Source organism: Astyanax mexicanus, chromosome 6, assembly GCF_023375975.1.
Source record: "Astyanax mexicanus isolate ESR-SI-001 chromosome 6, AstMex3_surface, whole genome shotgun sequence".
NCBI lineage: Eukaryota > Metazoa > Chordata > Actinopteri > Characiformes > Acestrorhamphidae > Astyanax > Astyanax mexicanus.
This window is the reverse complement of record NC_064413.1, coordinates 2,223,095-2,241,651: the sequence shown is the minus strand read 5'-3', so window position 1 is coordinate 2,241,651 and position 18,557 is coordinate 2,223,095. Positions and strand designations below refer to the sequence as shown.

At 36.2% G+C, this 18,557-nt stretch overlaps 1 protein-coding gene across 1 annotated transcript; it reads left to right on the top strand.

The window, feature by feature from the left end:
• Positions 1-4,251: 4,251 nt before the first annotated feature.
• On the top strand, positions 4,252-17,550 carry si:ch211-105c13.3 (uncharacterized protein LOC325758 homolog). The gene is made up of 3 exons (XM_022674200.2): positions 4,252-4,543; positions 14,628-14,755; positions 16,078-17,550. The coding sequence occupies exons 2-3, from the start codon at positions 14,636-14,638 to the stop codon at positions 16,234-16,236; spliced, it is 279 nt and encodes a 92-aa protein (XP_022529921.1). The 5' UTR covers positions 4,252-4,543; positions 14,628-14,635; the 3' UTR covers positions 16,237-17,550.
• The last annotated feature ends 1,007 nt before the right edge of the window (positions 17,551-18,557 follow it).

Below are 18,557 nucleotides of genomic sequence, written 5' to 3'. Positions count from 1 at the left end.
TTCATTGTAATTAATTTTTATTGTAAAATTCATACAACAAAGCAGGCTTTTAAAGTAAATTAAGCTTTAGTTTTTTGTTAAATCACATTTTAAATACTAATTGATTGCCTAAAATAGCCTAAAAATAAAAATATAATAGTAAGTGAGCTGGTTTTATGTTAATAAAAAATTTGTTGAATCTGCTGAAATTGGACGATACTTTTTTTAAAATACTTTATCTGTGCGTTTTTACAAAATTCTAGAGAATACAGTTTCTTGCATCAATTAATATGTCTCTAAAAAATAGAATTAAAAAAATTTTAAGCCCAAAATCATAAACCATTATTTTAAATAAAATTGAGTTTACTGATACATGTCCCGAATAAAGATGTCACACTAAAACATAAAATGCATGCAAATACATACAAGTAATTAAGTAATAAACAATAAATATTTAATGTTGGAGAATGAAACTGAAACACCTGGTTTTAGAGCACAATAATGTATTGTGGTGACGGACAGTTCTGGTGGAAACAGGAGAGTTGAGGTGCACATTGAATTCTGCGTGATTTGGGCAGCCGTGGTTTTATGTTTTTTCGATACAATCTGGGTTAGCACCCGAACATCCCTTTCAGACAGCTTCCTCTTACAGCGTCCACAGTTAATCCTGTTGGATGTGGTTGGTCCTTCTTGGTGGTGTGCTGACATTACCCTGTATACCGTGGCTCTTGATACATCACAAAGACTTGCTGTCTTGGTCACAGATGCTCCAGCAAGACGTGCACCAACAATTTGTCCTCTTTTGAACTCTGGTATGTCTCCCATAATGTTGTGTGCATTGTAATATTTAGAGCAGAACTGTGCTCTTACCCTGCTAATTGAACCTTCACACTCTTACTGCTCTTACTGGTGCAATGTGCAGTTAATGAAGATTGGCCACCAGGCTGCTCCAATAGCATATATTCTATAATGATATATATGTATATATATATATATATATATATATATATATATATATATATATATATATATATATATATATATATATATATATCCAATAAGGCAATAGGTGAGGTGTAGAATAACTCTGCAGTAAAACCCTGTTTACTGCCAGCCCAGCAAATGCTCTTCAGTATATAATTTGAGCTATTCTTTAACAGAGGAAGGAAGGCCGCAGCTGAAGCAGCTGACTCTGTCTGTAGGCAGTTGTCTCATTAATTGGAACGCACATGTCCGAGTTAAGTGTGCTCTGGCATGCTGAATATCCTTGAGAATGTGACTCCTCTTCTTTATCATCACTGTGTGTGTGTGTGTGTGTGTGTGTCTGTGCATGCATATGTAAGTGAGTAAACCCACATGAGTATATACACTACACTCCTCACAATTCAGATTTTTTTATTATTATTATATCTTTTAATGGCCCTAGTAAAAAAAAGTAGATTAGAAGAAGTAAAAGAAGTATATTAAGCATTGTTATTATGCTATAGTGCACTAAAGTGTTCTTGTAGCCACATTATTATTAATCAGTATATTTAAAAAGTGTGCTAAAATGGAACAACTTTTTTTTTTGGTACTTTTATACTTTAATTACAGTATAAAATAGTACAAAAGTCTTACTTAAATTGTACTTAACTGTACTAAAATGGAACTAGTTTATATATAGCAACTTAAGTAACATTTAAACATACTAAAAAATACTACTTCATGTATGTAACCCCATGTTTTAAATATGCTTTTACAGTAAAATTATAATACATTTAATAATGAGTATTACAACTTTATCACTGTATCATTTATTATACACCAGGTATATTAGAAATGTACCAAAAATTGATGTTAAATATATGTGATCTATATTTACATTAGAATACAAATATGCTTCTTCTTCCTGTCTTTTGTAAGCAACGCACTTCTAATATACTTTGTTGGGTATAAACATATATTTTAATATATTATACTACAATTTGTAACATGTTTACAAATTAGTAGCTAAATTAGTAATTTATTTTATTTAGTATCCACTATTAATGAATTAGTAACTAATGAGTAATTCAGTACCCACTATGAGTTGTTTAATTTCCATTATGAATTATTCAAAATCTACTATGAATGCTTAAGTACTTAATATTAGTTATTCATTATCCACTATGAGTTATCCAGTATGAACTAAGAGTTATTCAGTTTCTGCTATTGAACTAAAGAAAATGCAGAATGGTTGTACAGTTGAATGGAAAGAACAGAGGATGTAAGAATGATAAATAGATGAGTGTGGGATTAATACTACTGTAAATTAGAGTTTTAGACCCTGCCCTGAAGGAGTACATACAGTCTAGGGCTTGGGTGTGGACGATAATGATTCCTGGAAGTGTGCATCAGTTCAGGATTCAGCTCTGAAAGAGTTAAAGGGTCACTCTGGAAAGAATGAAAAATCTACTCAACACTAGAGCCGAGTAAACACGCCCGACCGCATTCTCCAGCAGCGCTGCTCTCGACCCTACAGTAAGACTTTCCTTCTGCAGACGGATCTGGAGGGTGGGAGGGTCTTTTGTAGACTACAGCTGGTTTCAGATGGATTTTTGGAGGCAGAATGTATTATGTTTATATTTTTATTTTTAGCTAAATAGCAAATGTAAAAAAAAGCATAATAGCTACAATAAAGATAGATTTGAAGCAAAAAGAAGCTAAAGAAAATAAAAAAGCTATCCTGGCTGCCTCCTCAGTTCATGACTTTGTTTCTCTGACTATAAAAGGGTGAAAAAAACTCACCTAACTCTAAATCTACATCTTCCACTAAAGTAAACATTCCGCAGTGGAGGTAGGACAGATCCTCTGTATAGGACTGTTCTATGAAGATGACTTTTCAGGAGCCTGTTTATCGCACATAACAGAGCTTCCTTTTGATGTCACCAAAAAAAAAATCAAACACTAAAATCATCCTGATCGTTCAGTGTAAAGTGGTTAGGATTAAAAGTCGTAAATCTTAAGACTTGGGGGTATAAGGAGTGTTGGGAAGTTGAAGTTGAAGATGAAGGAAAAAGCCTATTATTAGCCCTAATCCTAAACTGTCCCATGATCTAACAAGAACATTATTAGCCCAATATCCAATAGGAGATCCCGAGTCTTTGCAAAATCTTAGTCTGTGAGTAAAAAGTCTGTGACTTGTCTTTAGATGTCAGATTTTAGTCTATTAAAAGTCTTTAAGAGTCTTTTCGAAGTCTTCTAATGTATTATTAGCATAACATGACCGTTATTAGCCCTAATCCTAAAATGCCGACTTTAAACCAAGCGATTTTCAAGCGATTTTACTGGTGTAAGGTGGTTAGGATTGAAGGTTTTAGTCAGTTTTTTTTTGCCTGGTGTTCAGATAAAATCAACCATGTTTAATATTATCGTCTTGAGACTTAGATCATGCAAATAGTTAAGTTAAAAATGTAAATATCCAAACAGAGAGCTACCAGAAACCACGTGTCTTTAGATGTGAAAGGGTGTCAGACTTTTAAAAGTCTATTAAAAGTCTTTTCAGAGTTTTTTCACTGTCGTCATATATATGGGTAGCATTACATGATCGTTATTAGCCCTATCCCTAAACTTTCCCATGATGTAACATGACCGTTATCAGCACTAATCCTAAACTGTCCCCAAATTGTGATTAGGACTGAAGGTCTTTTTTAGGATCAAAGTCTTTTTTCTCACTTTTATTTTTAAGTCTTTTTCTCGTCCTGCGTTCAGATAAAATCAACCATGTTTAATATTATCGTAAGTCTTGAGACTTGGCTCATGCAAACAGTGGTGTGAAAATGTCAATATCCAATCAAAGAGCTTACTGGAAGTCACTTGTCTGTATATTTGAGAGGGCGACAGACTTTTAAAAGTCTATTAAAAGTCTTTTCAGAGTCTCTCTTCGAAGTCATCAAGTATATAGTTAACATTTCATGACAATTATTATCACTAATCCTACACTGTACCATGTTCTACCTTTGCTGTTATTAGCCCTAATCCTAAACTGTTCCAGGATCCTCCTCCTTAAAATAACTGTGTGAATCTGTGGTTGTAAACTCCACCATTGAGAAACAATTTGATGAAACACAAGGTGTGGTTCTAAGCTGATGATTTCATGGCTGTGAACGAAGGGCTTTTGTATTACCTGCACTCAGCTTACAAGCTCCCACTTGCCCCATACATACACTGGGAGAAAGCTCGGGCCTGGAATTTAGGCCTCCAGCTTAACTCTAAAGGCTTGAGCTATGAGTAAACTCATTTAAACGTCACTTCTTCTGGATTTTTCATCAGTTATATGCAATTTGACACCTCACTGCATGATCCACAGATGATGGAGTGAGTAAGTTAAGTAGTGCCCACCCTTTGCTCTGAACTGAACTTGCCCAGTTCTGTTCCTCCACCCCTGCTCACCATCCTCCAGCACACGCCCAGTGATTTAACAGAAAACCAGCAACAACAAGAAAAAAAGTTTGGAGAAGACGTGGTTGGGCGTTGTGTGGAAGAAGAAGCAGGAAAAAAGGAGGAAAAATCGTCAGAAGTGTCTTTTTTTATCACGAACTCAACAGTAAGTAACGATTTAAGTCGTTTTCTAACTTCTAACGTCTCTGTTTGGTTAAGAGTTTGGGGTTGAGCCAGGTTGTGAGTTAGAAATTTTCCAGTCCACCTTAAGCGCGCCGCAGTTTAATGCGCTATTTAAGGTGGAACGAAAAATTCCAACTTCAACCAGGCTAAAATGCTTCAAACGAACTAAAACGAGTTTTTGACTTAACCTTTAGCCCTCCTACCCCTGTCTTCTTCAATATTTAATCGCTTTACGAGCGGCTGTAATGTTATTAGCCTTAGCTTATCATGTTACTCCATGTCAGTAACCCAAGCCGTCGTCCCCCTCACACACACTTGAAGGAGACACCAGAAACCAGCTGTTTACTTATTTAAAAGCTTATTTTTCTCTCTCTTCTGCCTCTCAGGGGGTTTTGCCGGGCTTGTCATGCTCCTAAAATAAGTTGAAAGCTTCCATAGTGTTGATGGAGGGGAGAATCCCCCTGATTTCAGGTTTTTAATCCGTTTTCTTCAACAGTAAAAGCGGATAATTCCATAATTATAGCGAGCCAGGGTTGCCAGGTCCAACAAACATATCCAGCCCAAAGTCAGTCTAAAACCCGCCCTTCAGAAGCTTAAACTAGCCCAAAAATATATTTATATATCTTTCTTGTCTTCGAAGCAAATGTCAAAACAACTTTTAACAGTGAACGACTTAGTATTTTGTTTATAAGAGATTTATTGTCTAAAAATATTACTATTTATCTTAAAGTCATTAATAATACTGTAACATTAGTGTCTTGTCAGTGTTTTATTTTATAACAGTTTCATATTCCACTCAAGAATATTTAATAGCAACATAATTAGCTAAATAAAAAAATATAACTGACTTTTACTTTTAAACCCCTCCTGAACTCTCTTCTCTCCTCTTTAACATTTCTTTTTCATCGCCTGGTGATTTCTGCTTACATTGTGATTTTTGGGGGGGGTTTATTGTGACTTTATTTTGTTTTTTGGTGGACGCAGTAATTTTTAAAAGTGACCCCCTAAATGATCACCCTCGAATAGATTTTAAAACAAGCCCAATTTGGCGGAAAAAACACCAACCTGGCAACTCCCTGTATGAGGTGCGGATGAACACATGGCGGAGGAAAAAGTAGTTCCTTTCCGTACAGTATATAGTACCAGTATGTTATAATATAATACCTGGTATGTTAGCTATGCAGTAATTAGGCTCCCTAGTATTTGGCTATAATTGAATAATCTTAACTTTAATTCTAAAGCAAAATGCTCAGTTTCTTGCACTTTTAAAGCAAGAGTCTTACAGGCTTTTTGCATGAGTTTTAGGCTAGCACTCCTACTCAAATTAGACCTACATGTGTTTTTGATTTTCCACAGATTCCTTCACAAAGCACACACTTCTCCACATGATTCTGCAGCAGAATTTATAGTTAGTTAGTTAGATCCAAAACTATCATATGTTCTAACCTGACCATCTAACATGACCTGTGAATTTAACATTAAAGATCTCATTCCATCGTTTTTTTAAATTCATTTTAAAATATCTTGCTGTGGTCGCTAGTATAAGTGAATGCCATATTGTGAAAAAAAGTGCTCAGGTGTTTCTATTTAGCTCTGCTTTGTTTCACTGAATTACTGGTCTCTGAAGGAAGACAGGTTTTGGCTCTAGCTCCTGAATATTCATACATGCAAACATATCGCCTCTGATTGGCTAACAGCACTGCAGCAGAGATATGTGATTATAACATTCTAACTTGTGCAACTTTTTTACAATCAGTGTAAACAGTGAGATTGGTAACTTTGATAAAAATTGCCTTAAAAACGTAGGCCTACCACACAGCTGTGGGAAATCACATCCCGAGCCGAGGTGGGCGGGGCCATGAATACTAATTCACGGGTTGATGTAGACACGGTGCTTTTCCTGATCAACTCGTTTTTCTGAATATTTTCTTTTACTAGCTGCTGCAGAGAATACAGGTTGAGGAAGAGTTTCATGTGCAGCATCATAAACAACTCAGAGACCTACTGTATTTCGTAAACAACAAAAAGAGTGGATTTTATCGGAAAGAGATCTTTAAAATTACAGTAAAAATTTTTGTTTTAATGTATAAGTTTGAGTTAATGTATTTTTAACACACAACATGTGTAAGTAATCAAAATGATAGATTTAGAATATTTTATTCATTAAATTTTTGTTGCAAAGTGTTTAGTTTTTGATATATCTACTGAACTTCCACTCAGTTGAAGTTGTTTTCAGGTTAAAGGGTCAGTGGAAGGAGTACCTGGTGTCACATGCTGTATCTGTAACACCGGTGACACGGTGTTGCACCAGTTAGAAGATTCCATTATTCAGTGGGGTCACTGAGAATCACCCTAATTACATTCCCTCCGTGTGCAAGTAAATCCCACTAAAACACTAAAACAGAACAGTTTAAACAGTACGATCAAAAACACAGATATTTCAGAGCGGATCCGCCCATCCCAGGGGAACAGAGAGACGTAGCACAAGTGTGTAAAAGTGATGACAGTTCAGGCACACGCAAAGCGATAGGAATGTGTGTGTGTGTGTGTGGCCATGGAACGGATTCGTCATGTAAAGCAAACAAGAGAAGTGTGTGTTTGTCCAGTAGATCAAAGTAAAGCAAGTAATAAAGAAAGTAGAACTCTGAGACTGTACTAAAACATCTTTATATCAGAGTATAGAATTGATTAGGGGTCGGCAATAGGCATGAAACATCTGACCTTTGAGCTTGTTTGAACTATAATGAACAATAATGGAAAAATAAATAAATAAAATGCTTCTCTTGTGAGCTTTTGTTTATGTCCCTCCCCTGTTTCTCTCTGTTGCGCTCGGCGTGACTTTAGTTTCCACCTATTCTTGTTTTTCCTCCTTTATCTCCTTATAAGGGCGTTTTTTCCCAGCCGTGTCTCAATTCACTAGCTGGGGCAGCGGTAGTATATTGCACCACAACCCTTTATTTATTTATTTATTTATTTATTTATTCTTTTCTTCTTGGGTTTAACTGCTTTGAGATCAACTGTTCTGCAATTGGGTTCAACAACCCTCTGGGCTGGAGAGCTACTAGTCTGTAGCAGCACTCCATCCCATTACATTTCATTACACATAATTTTACAAAACAGACTCTTAAAACTTTATGAATATGAACATTAATATGAAAATAATAATATACACATTATTTAAGGTCTGAAAGGTCAGCCATTTCTCATTTTCTGCAAATAAATGCTCTAAATTACAATATTTTATTTGGAATTTGGGAGAAATGTTGTCTGTAGTTTATAGAATAAAACAACAATGTTCATTTTACTCAAATATAAACCTATAAATAACAAAATCAGAGAAACTGATTCAGAAACTGAAGCGCTCTCTTAATTTTTTTTTCCAGAGCTGTATGTAATGTTAAATATTGTTTAGTTGCATCTGTATTTTGTGTCTTCAGATTTTTATTATAGTTTAATATGAAAATATAAGCATTTTTAAACGTTTAGAGTGAGAGTTTGACTGTAAGAAGCGAGCTCTGCTCCAGCGCATGTTAAGGCCTGTAGGCGTTCACACAGATCTGAGCTTAAGTAAGTCTCTGAGAGATTAACCTGGAGGAACAGGTACTGCCGACTCCTCCGGGGTGGGGCTCCTTCAGGTATTGCACAATCCATCCTTTATTTTACACAATAGAACAATTTAAAAAAGCTAATTTGTCAGATTGCTTTTGGCAGCACAGTGTACAGTACTTTGTGTGACCTCATAATACCATTTAATTTTAGATACAAGCTGTTTGCACCCACTGAAAAAAATGATGCATAAAATTTACTTTAAAAAAGTTTTGCAACTTTCTGCATTGGCCTTTTTTAAGTAAATTTAATTTCAGGTGCATTTAAGTAACTTCAACTCGGTTAGAGTAAAAAACTAAACTTTAGTCAATCCTTTAATTTAGTAAACTTTACTTAATTTCTGCATACAATATTACCTCATTATAATTACTTAATTTATACAATATTACTCAAATAATTTATGATACATAATATATTATAATTCCTGAAATTTAAATATTTTTGAATGTATTACATGCCATCCATTTATTGAAACGAAAATATTAGAATTTCAGGAATTATAATATATTATATATAAAGTAAATTTTACGCATATTTTTTTTAGTGTATGTTATATTTATTTTATATATATGAATAAGATGTTCTCAGTCATTAATCTTTGTATTATTAATGCTATGTTTTAAATTAAAGTGTTAAATTAGCCTCCCTTTGTTGCAAATACAACTTGTACCCGTGTGCAAATAGTCAATGTCTTCATTTTATTCCTCTATAAAGAACCCAAGGTCAGTTGTAATACAGTAACAGGGCTAAAACAGTAATATGTAACAAGCATGAAAGTAATAGGCCTGTGTTTCCTGGGCTGTTATTTAAGTAGCCTCCTCTAATCTGGAAATAAGAAGCTGACAGACGCTCAATAAACAGACGTCAATAGCTGCCAGTCACTGGCGTGTTGGTTCACTGTAACAGTGTTTAAAGTCCTTCCATTGACGTATCGCTCAGTTCATTTCATTTATCGACTCAGAAGCTCTTAATCAGGTTAATGAGCAGGTCTGCAGAAATATCAGAGCAGGAATAGGAGCCCTGAAATAAGAGAGGAACACTAGATGGCCTGTGAATACATCTGGGATAAATGACCAGATTTCACATCTCTCAGATTCGTCCCGCTCAGCGTCACCCATACTAACGTACACTGCATACACAGCATACACTGTCAAAACCAGGAGAAAGCTCTGAGTCAGAGTTCTGGATCTGTTCACTATAGAGGTTCACATCTATTTAACATTCAACATTCACCACAACTTCACCAACATAACCATCGACTCAATCTCAATCTCCCAGAACCTGAGTGTTACTGCTGATTACCAGCTCTCCTTCACAAACTATGCTGCCACAGTTGCAGTTGGACTGTTTCTAATGCGAGGTTCACACTACACGATTTTCTACCAGTTTTTCGAGTGCTCGCACATTGGCATGCTAGATATCTGACCCAGTCGGCGACTGGGAGTCAGGAGCAGCGAATTCATACAGCCAATGGAATTACAGAGAAAGAGAGAGAGAGAGAACCACAGGTCCAAAACGCACCCCCTGCATTACCAGAGCTGTTTATGGAGAGTCTGACCACTTTCTGCCCCAAACCCCCCCGCGCCCCCCCCGTTATATTCTGTATATATATATATATATATATATATATATATTTTAGGTCTCCTTTACAAACCATGTTGCATATGTTGCTCGGTTTAGCTGTTTTGTGATTTACAATATCAGACAGATTCGACCGTTTCTAATGCCAGGTTCACACTATGTCATTTTAGCTTAGTTTATTTTGGACTCACTTTAAGTGCGTATTCTCCTCATCTTCTTCTTCTTCCATTTACAATGTTAGCAGACCTGTTTGAACTGGTCACTGATTAGAGATAAGGAGCTGTATTCCAGTGAGGGGCTGGGTTTCAGAGAGCCTCATTACATGATGGTTTGTTTGGGTCCCCGGTACCCTGCCACTAATCACCAGTTACCATAATCAATCAGCGTAATGATCCCACCCCGTCTCTCCTTCCTTTTCCTGTACTAATTATCTGCAGCTCATTTGAAGGCGACACCGAGCAGCGAGAAGCAGATGAGAACCATGACATCATAACGGAAATTACCAGAAATATATATATATATATAGAGAGAGAGAGAGAGAGTGTATATTTTAAAATAACGGGTCATGTTCCAGTGTGTGGTCAGGGTCAGTGATTAGGTTGATCATTAGAGCCTGAGACGGGTCTCTCTCTCTCTCTCTGTCTCACTCTCTGTCTCTCTGTAATTAGGTTAATAGGCGGGTGCTGCAGTAATTGGCAGGAGCGTGGTCAGTGGTGTGGTGTGTTAGTGTAAACTGCACAGTGTTTGTGTTCAGGTGTGACGTCTGTCAGATGGGATATTTACCTCAAACTCGTCTGACTATAATATAATATAATATCATATGCATATGTGATTACACTAATTTAGAGATGGGATGCATATCAATCCTATATATAAATATATAGGACAGATAATCAAGAGGAAGATGCATCATCACAAGCCATCAAACCAAGCTGAACATGTGGCATGAAGTTATCCAAAAGCAGTGTGTAAGACTGGTGGAGGAGGAGAACATGATGCCAAGATGCATGAAAAAAACTGTGATTAAAAACCAAAACCAGGGGTTATTCCACCAAATATTGATTATTTCTGAACTCTTAAAACTTTATGAATATGAACTTGTTTTCTTTGCATTATTTGAAGTATAAATGCTTTTCTGCATATTTATTCTGTTATTTCAGCCATTTCTCATTTTCTGCAAATAAATGCTCTAAATGACTAAAATATTTCTATTTGTAATTTGGGAGAAATGTTGTCTGTAGTTTATAGAATAAAACAACAATGTTCATTTTACTTAAACATAAACCTATAAATAGCAAAATCAGAGAAACTGATTCAGAAACTAAAAGGGCCTCTTAATTTTTTCCAGGATATTATTAGTGCTGTCAATCGGTTATATATAACAAAATTTAATATGATTAATCGTGACAATATTCTGTGATTAACTGCGATTAATCGCACTTGTTCTTCTTAAGACGTGTTAAGTTTTTACAAAGGATATTTAAATGTAAATATAAGAATGAATTATCAATTAAAAAACAGTAAATAAAAGAAAATATTTAATGTGCCATTATTTTTGCACACATCACATTTACTGTTTCTGTGCAATACGTTAAATTAGGCAAATTAACAGCAGCATCTTCTAAGAACAACTTCGAAGAACACTCACCCCCACACACACACACACACACTACACACCCATGTGAAAAGGGTAAAGGGTGCTGAATTTCATATTCTTTTATAGCAGCCATCAAATATTTGAGACTACCAAATAATTGATGATGTAATTTGGATTTCCTTCCAGTGACATTTACCAGGCTAATCTGTGGGGAGTGAGAGATTAGCAGAACAGCACACACAGCACTACTGACTGCAATATACTCAGATCATCACACGCATACATAATGCAGCGGGTTCAGCTTTAGGATACAGATCCTTAACGAAATAATACACAAAACCAACCAGCGTAAATATGGCATTAAAATATACTGATGATATATATTTCATTCTAATTTTAAAGATTTGTTAATACACAAGGAAACAAAGGCCAATGTAATGCCATTTTACCATGCAATTGGTCCATTTATTATACATTTATGATACAATATAAAGAACAGCTGATGGTTTCATGCTCAAAAATTTTGCATATCATTGAAAAGTTATTTTATTTCAGTAATTCCGTTCAAAATGTGAAACTCATATATTATATAGATGTATTAAACATTTTTAAGATGTATTTTAAGCGTTTTTTTTCTTGTATTGTTGATGATTATGAAGCTTACAGCCAATGAAAACACAAAAATCAGTATCTCAGAAAATTAGAATATTATATAAGACCAATTGGTACTTTTGTTGGCACTGTGGGCAGTGTGCCAGCATTTTCCTGCTGGAAAATGAAATCCGCATCTCCATGAAAGTTGTCAGCAGAGGGAAGCATGAAGAACGCTGTTTTTATAGTTTTTAATATTAGTATTGTAATTGTATTTTTTTTAAATTGCAAGACACAGCAGAACATAGATAGATACATAGATAGACAGACAGATAGATAGATAGATAGATAGATAGATAGATAGATAGATAGATAGATAGATAGATAGATAGATAGATAGATAGATAGATAGAAGCTGTGCAGGGCTAGGATAGTAACATTAGCTGAGCTAACTTAGCCTTAGCATTTGTTTAGTTACCTAAAGCCTGGCTACTTTTATTTGTGTAAATTCCACTCAGATGTGCCTTGAGTAACCCTACTGAAGTAACTACATGATTAGAATAACACTGTGGTTAAATAAATAGTTTTAAATCATAGTTTTGTAATTTCTTTATCTTCAACAAAAAGCAAGACAAGAATATATTTAGTCTATTTAACGTATTTAATGGTGAAAAGTGTTTGAAAAAAGCAGAAATTAGATAAAGACAGACAGACAATCAGACAAATAGACAGATGGATGGATGGATGAATGGATAGATAGAGAGAAGCTGTTTGTTTACCAAAAGACTAGTTATAAAAATAATAGTTTTAAATAGTAATTTTGTAATTGCATCTTCTTAAAAAAAAAGAACAACAACAATAAAGAATAGATTTAGGCTTTTTAATATATTTAATGGTAAAAACATGTTTGAAAAGGTGCAAAAAATGATGTTTCTGTTTTGGCCAATAAATTCTATTTTATTACATTATTACAATACATTTTATTACATGCTGATACTTGCATATAATGGACTGTATGCAATACACATCATATCCTGATGTATAAAAACAATCCTTAGTGGGGTTGTTTGTTTTGTGTGTGTGTGTGTGTGTGTGAGAGAGTGTGTGTGTGTGTGTGTGTGTGTTGTCAGCAGTAGATGTGTATAGTGAGCAGCAGACAGGCAGCAGGCAATCCCCTCCGGTAAGCTGATCCGAGGCCTGCTGGTAGCCTGAGCGGATCGAGTGTCGTTCAGAGATCAGAAGTTCCATTATGTTTGAGTTCAGACTCTCCGGCTCTGAGCGTTTCTCCGCCTCCTTCACGCTGCTTAGCTATTCTAACATCAGCGCTCTCTTCCGGTCACCCGCTTTCCAGAGTTCAACCCTTCCTGCTGCTGCCCCACTTCTGAACCGCTCCTCAGCCTCGGCAGGCCCGCGCTGACCCCTCTCTCACCACATCCAGGGTTCTGCTGCTCAGATCTCAGGCCTGATGGGAACCCAAGAGCCCCAATCTGAACTGAAGCACCGCTCTGACCTTCTCAGATTTGCTGCACTTGTGTAGAGCTTTTTTTGGGGGGGGGGATCTTTGCTCAGCAGATCAGTAGTTTTTTTTTTTTTTTTTATCGTTATCACAATACGAGTTTTCGTGATAAACACAAATTTAGTGCACATGAGAGCTGCAAAACCCTGTAAATAACAACAAAAATAACATTAGCAGCACCGACTGAGAGCTCCTCACACTGCAGACTGTCTTAACATAACATAACATTACATAGACTGGAGGTAGAGTGAGGCAGAGGTAGAGGAAAGTAGAAAGAGTCAGAGGTAGAGGGAGGTAGATTGAGGTAGAGTGAGACAGAGGGATGTAAAGTGAGGTAAGGGAGGTAGAGGGAGAATGGTAGAATGAGACAGAAAAATAGAATGAGTCAGATTGAGGCAGAGCGAGGTACAGTAAGGTAAAAGGAGGTACAGTAAGGTAGAGGGAGGCAGAGTAAAGTAGAACGTAACAGAGGAAAGTAGAGTGAGGTAGATTAAGGCAGAGAAAGGTAGAGCAAGGCAGCGGGATGTAAATCAAGACATAGGTAGATACAGTAAGGCACTGTAAGGTAGTGTGATGCAGAGGGAGGTAGAGTGAGGTACAGTAAGGTAGAAGTAGGCAGAGCAAAGAAGAGTAAGGCAATGGGAGGAAGTGAGGTTGATTGAGGCAGTGGGAGGAAGAGCAAGGCATAGGGAGGTACAGTAAGGCACATGAAAGTAGAGTAAGGCAGAGGGACAATGATGGAGGTAGAATGAGGTAGAGGAAAGTAAAATGTGTCAGTGAAGTAGTGAAAGGCAGAATAAAATAGAGTGAGACAGAGGGACATAAAGTGAGATAGGGGAGTTAGAAAGAGGTAGAACAAGGCAGAGGGAGGTAGAGTGAGGTAGAGGTCCACAGTAGACATTCACAATAAACTACTTCACATCTGTATCTGAAAATCTATGATCGTTGTCTCAGATTTGTTGGTTTTTACTGTGCGTCCCTACAGTATTTTAGGTGAAAAAAAGAGATGGTTGGAAAGCAAATAAATGTTAATAAATAATAATATTTGTAGTACAAGTAATTTACGCTTTTTAAAAACATTTGCAAAAAAAAGACTTTGTACTTCAAGGTCTGACAGTATTATATAGAGGCTGTGTTTATATATTATATTTAACTCCTCTTGTTTTCTCTGTTCAGGATCAGAGATGGAGTCGGCTATTAAGACAGTGGTCCAGCAGTTCCTGAGCTCGGCACGCGGGAAGGAGAACCTCGGAGCAAAGAATTTCCAAAAACTGGTCCAGAGTCAGCTGGGAAACATCATGTCTGTAAGGATGACTCTTACCACAGGAGACAAACTCAGCTCTCAGATAGATTCATTCGTATTTTAAGCATATATGAAATAAACATACCAAAATGTATATTGTAAAATGTATATCATTTAAAACATTTTGCATGCCTAAACATTTATTTGCTGATGTTTTCGGGTTCAGTTCTCTCATACTGCCCACTGGCTATTCAACATGGCACCCCATGGCAAAGAACTCTCTCAGGATGTGAGAAACAGAATTGTTGCTCTCAACAAATATGACCTAGGCTATAAAAAGATTGCTAACACCCTTAAACTGAGATACAGCATGGGGGCCAGGTTCATACAGCAGTTTTCCAGGACAGGTTCCACTCAGAACAGACCTCCACAAGGTGCACCAAAGAAGTTGAGTTCACATGTTCAGTGTAACAGTGTATCTAGAGGTGGGCTTAAAAGAAATATAAACATGGAACCGTGTCCTGTGGTTTGAATCCAAGATAAACCTGTTTGCTTCAAATGGTGTCCAGCATGTATAGCAGTGCCCTGGTAAAGAGAAGCAAGAAAACCGTCATTTACTTGCAGTTAAGCATGGTGGCGGTAGCATCATGGCAGTTTTCCAACATAATAAGGACTCCAAACACGCCTGCTTTGCAGAGGAAGCTGAAGACAAATGTGATGGACTGACCAAGTATGTCTTCAGACCTAAACCCAATTGAGCACCTGTGGGGCATCCTTTAGTAATAAAGTGGAGGAGCTCAAGGTGTCTAACATCCAACACCTCTGTAATGTCATCATGGAGAAGTGGAAGAGGATGGACCAACACAGTGGATCAACACCAGCAGATGACAGACATGTCTCTCCAAACCATCACTGATCAGTTTGAGTCTGAAGGAAGAGTGGAGAGACACACAGTCCAAACTGCTTGAGGTCTAGTGTGAAGTTTCCACCAATCAGTGATGGTTTGGAGAGTCATGTCTGTCATCTGCTGGTGTTGATCCACTGTGTTTTATTATCAAGTCTAAAGTCAGTGCAGTTTTGTTTTCCCACAAAATCTTACAGCACTTCATATCTTACAGCTTCCCTCTGCTACTGACAGCTTTTATGGAGATGAGGATTTCATTTTCCAGCAGGAGTTGGCACACTGCCCACACTGCCAAAAAAGTACCAATTGGTCTTATATAATAGTCTAACTTTCGAAGACACTGATTTCTGGGTTTTCAATGGCTGTAATTTTTTGCAAAAATTTGATAGTTGTTTCTTATATTCCCTTGACAGTTTTTTAACTTTAAAAATGATGATAGTAGAATTAAGAGTAATTCATGACTCTCCGTGTTATCTCAGGACACAGACAGCTCATCAGCAGTGAAGGATATGATGCGTGGCCTGGATGACAATCAGGACGGGAAGGTCAGCTTCCAGGAATACCTGAACCTGGTGGGTTACGTGGCGAACGCGTGGAGCGAGAGGAAAACCGGCACCCAGAACAGCGCAGCCAACTGAGAGACAGACGTGTGCTCAAATAAAAATATAGTTTTTCTCCAACATTCCACCAAAAAAAAAAACTGGCCATTAAAACTAGGGGTGGGTGATGTGTGGTATTGGTATTGCACTAAATCACATTGTGCACAGTGTGCTTATCTCAGTGTATCGCAGGTATATCTGCGTATATATATATATATATCTGCGTTCAGTCATGCTAACGTTGCTAATAATGAATGGAAGCTAATAAAACGCTACAAATCAGCGAATCAGTGATCAGTGTTGACTCTTCATTCATTATTATCAAGTTTAGCATGACTGACAGATCTAGAACTATGCTTTAAAACTGGATAATAACTGCAGAACTGGCTGATTTTTAGTAGAATAGCATTTATTACTGTATTTAGCAGCTGCTTCATCTAATTTTGGGCACTTTTCTTTATGCATCTCAATTTTACAACATGCTCATATTGCCCACCCCTGTTTAGACTTCCTGTTTGCCTGGAAATAATGGTGCTCATGCCAAAGAAATCTGTTACAGAGCTGTTTTAGCCCAGTGGAAACCAATCCTGACCCTATGGAAGCCCATTCCCACCACCTAAAAAATAAAATAATGCAGCACATTTTTAAAATTATTATTAAGTGAACTTCTATCTCAATATTTTGACATATTAAGTCATTATTTTGAGAAACTAAGTCATTATTTTGAGATACTATCTTTTTTTTGAGATACTTTCTCATTATTTTGAGAAACTAAGTCCTTAGTTTCTCAAAATAATGACCTGGTATCTCAAACTATTGAGATAGTATCTTAAAATAATGACTTAGTATCTCAAAATATTGAGATAGTATCTCAAAATAATGACCTAGTATCTCAAAATATTGAGATAGTATCTTAAAATAATGACTTAGTATCCCAAAATATTGAGATAGTATCTCAAAATAATGACTTATTATCTCAAAATATTGAGATAGCAGTTAATTTAATAATAATGTGCTGGATTATTTTATTTGTTTAGGTGTTGGGAATGGACCAGTGATCACAATATCACGTCCAGCTCTTCAGGGACAGGATTGGGAACCACCATTATTGACTAAATCAATTCTTATTAAACTGGATCAAACTCTGTAAACGTGCCAGGAAAAAAACACTAAATGTTATTAAAATATCAGATTATGTGCTTTAGACCAAATCATGACAATCAAATTCAACTATAGTATATGCACAGTATTCATCTCCTGAATGCAACGCACCTCTGATGTTGATTTTTATGTCTCTGAATGTCTTTTTGTACTTTACATTTTACACAGCAATAAAATGAATAATGACTCGTATGTTGGTGCACTCTTCGCTTTTCGCTTATTAGCATAGGTGTAGGAGCTGGTTTGACTTTGGGTGGGACACATTTGCTAATACAGCTCTGGAAGAAATAGGATCCCACTTAAAAATGATGAGTTTCTTTAATTTTACCAAATTGAAAACCTCTGGAATATAATCAAGAGGAAGATGGATGACCACAAACCATCAAACCACCAAACTGAACTGCTTGAATTTTTGCACCATAAATATAAAGTTATCCAAAAGCAGTGTGTAAGACTGGTGGAGGAGAACATGATGCCAAGATGCATGAAAAAAAAAACTGTGATTAAAACCAAAACCAAATTATTATTCCACCAAATATTGATTTCTGAACTTTTAAAACTTTTTGAATATATGAACGTGTTGTCTCTGCATCATTTTTTGTTATTTCAGCATTTCTCATTTTCCGTAAATAAATGCTCTAAATGAGAATATTTTATTTGTAATTTGGGAGAAAAGTTGTCTGTAGTTTATAGAATAAAACAACAATGTTCATTTTACTCAAACATAAACCTATAAATAGCAAAATCAGAGAAACTGATTCAGAAACTGAAGTGCTCTCTTCATTTATTTCCAGAGCTATATGAATCAAAGCCCACCTTAAAGTGAGAACATTTGTGAAACTATAGTTCATCACAAATAAACAAAATACATATATAAATATCTATATTTCTATCAATACATTATATTTCTATCAATACAATACAGCATATTACTTAAAAATACATTTTATGGAAATACAGAAAAAGTATATTTAATGTGCATCTTCATAAAGTATATTAAATCGAAAATGTACTTTTAGTATTCTTTACCTAATTTACATATACTTTAAATGCTCTGAAGTACACTTCCTTTTCACAAGGGTGGTGTTGGTGTTGACCACGCTTGTAGTATGTATGACCTTAGTGTAAAATCCAGAGACAGAGTGACCCTCTGAAACTCTAACCCTGTGTTTGGAGACGGTATAGAGTTCACACTGCAA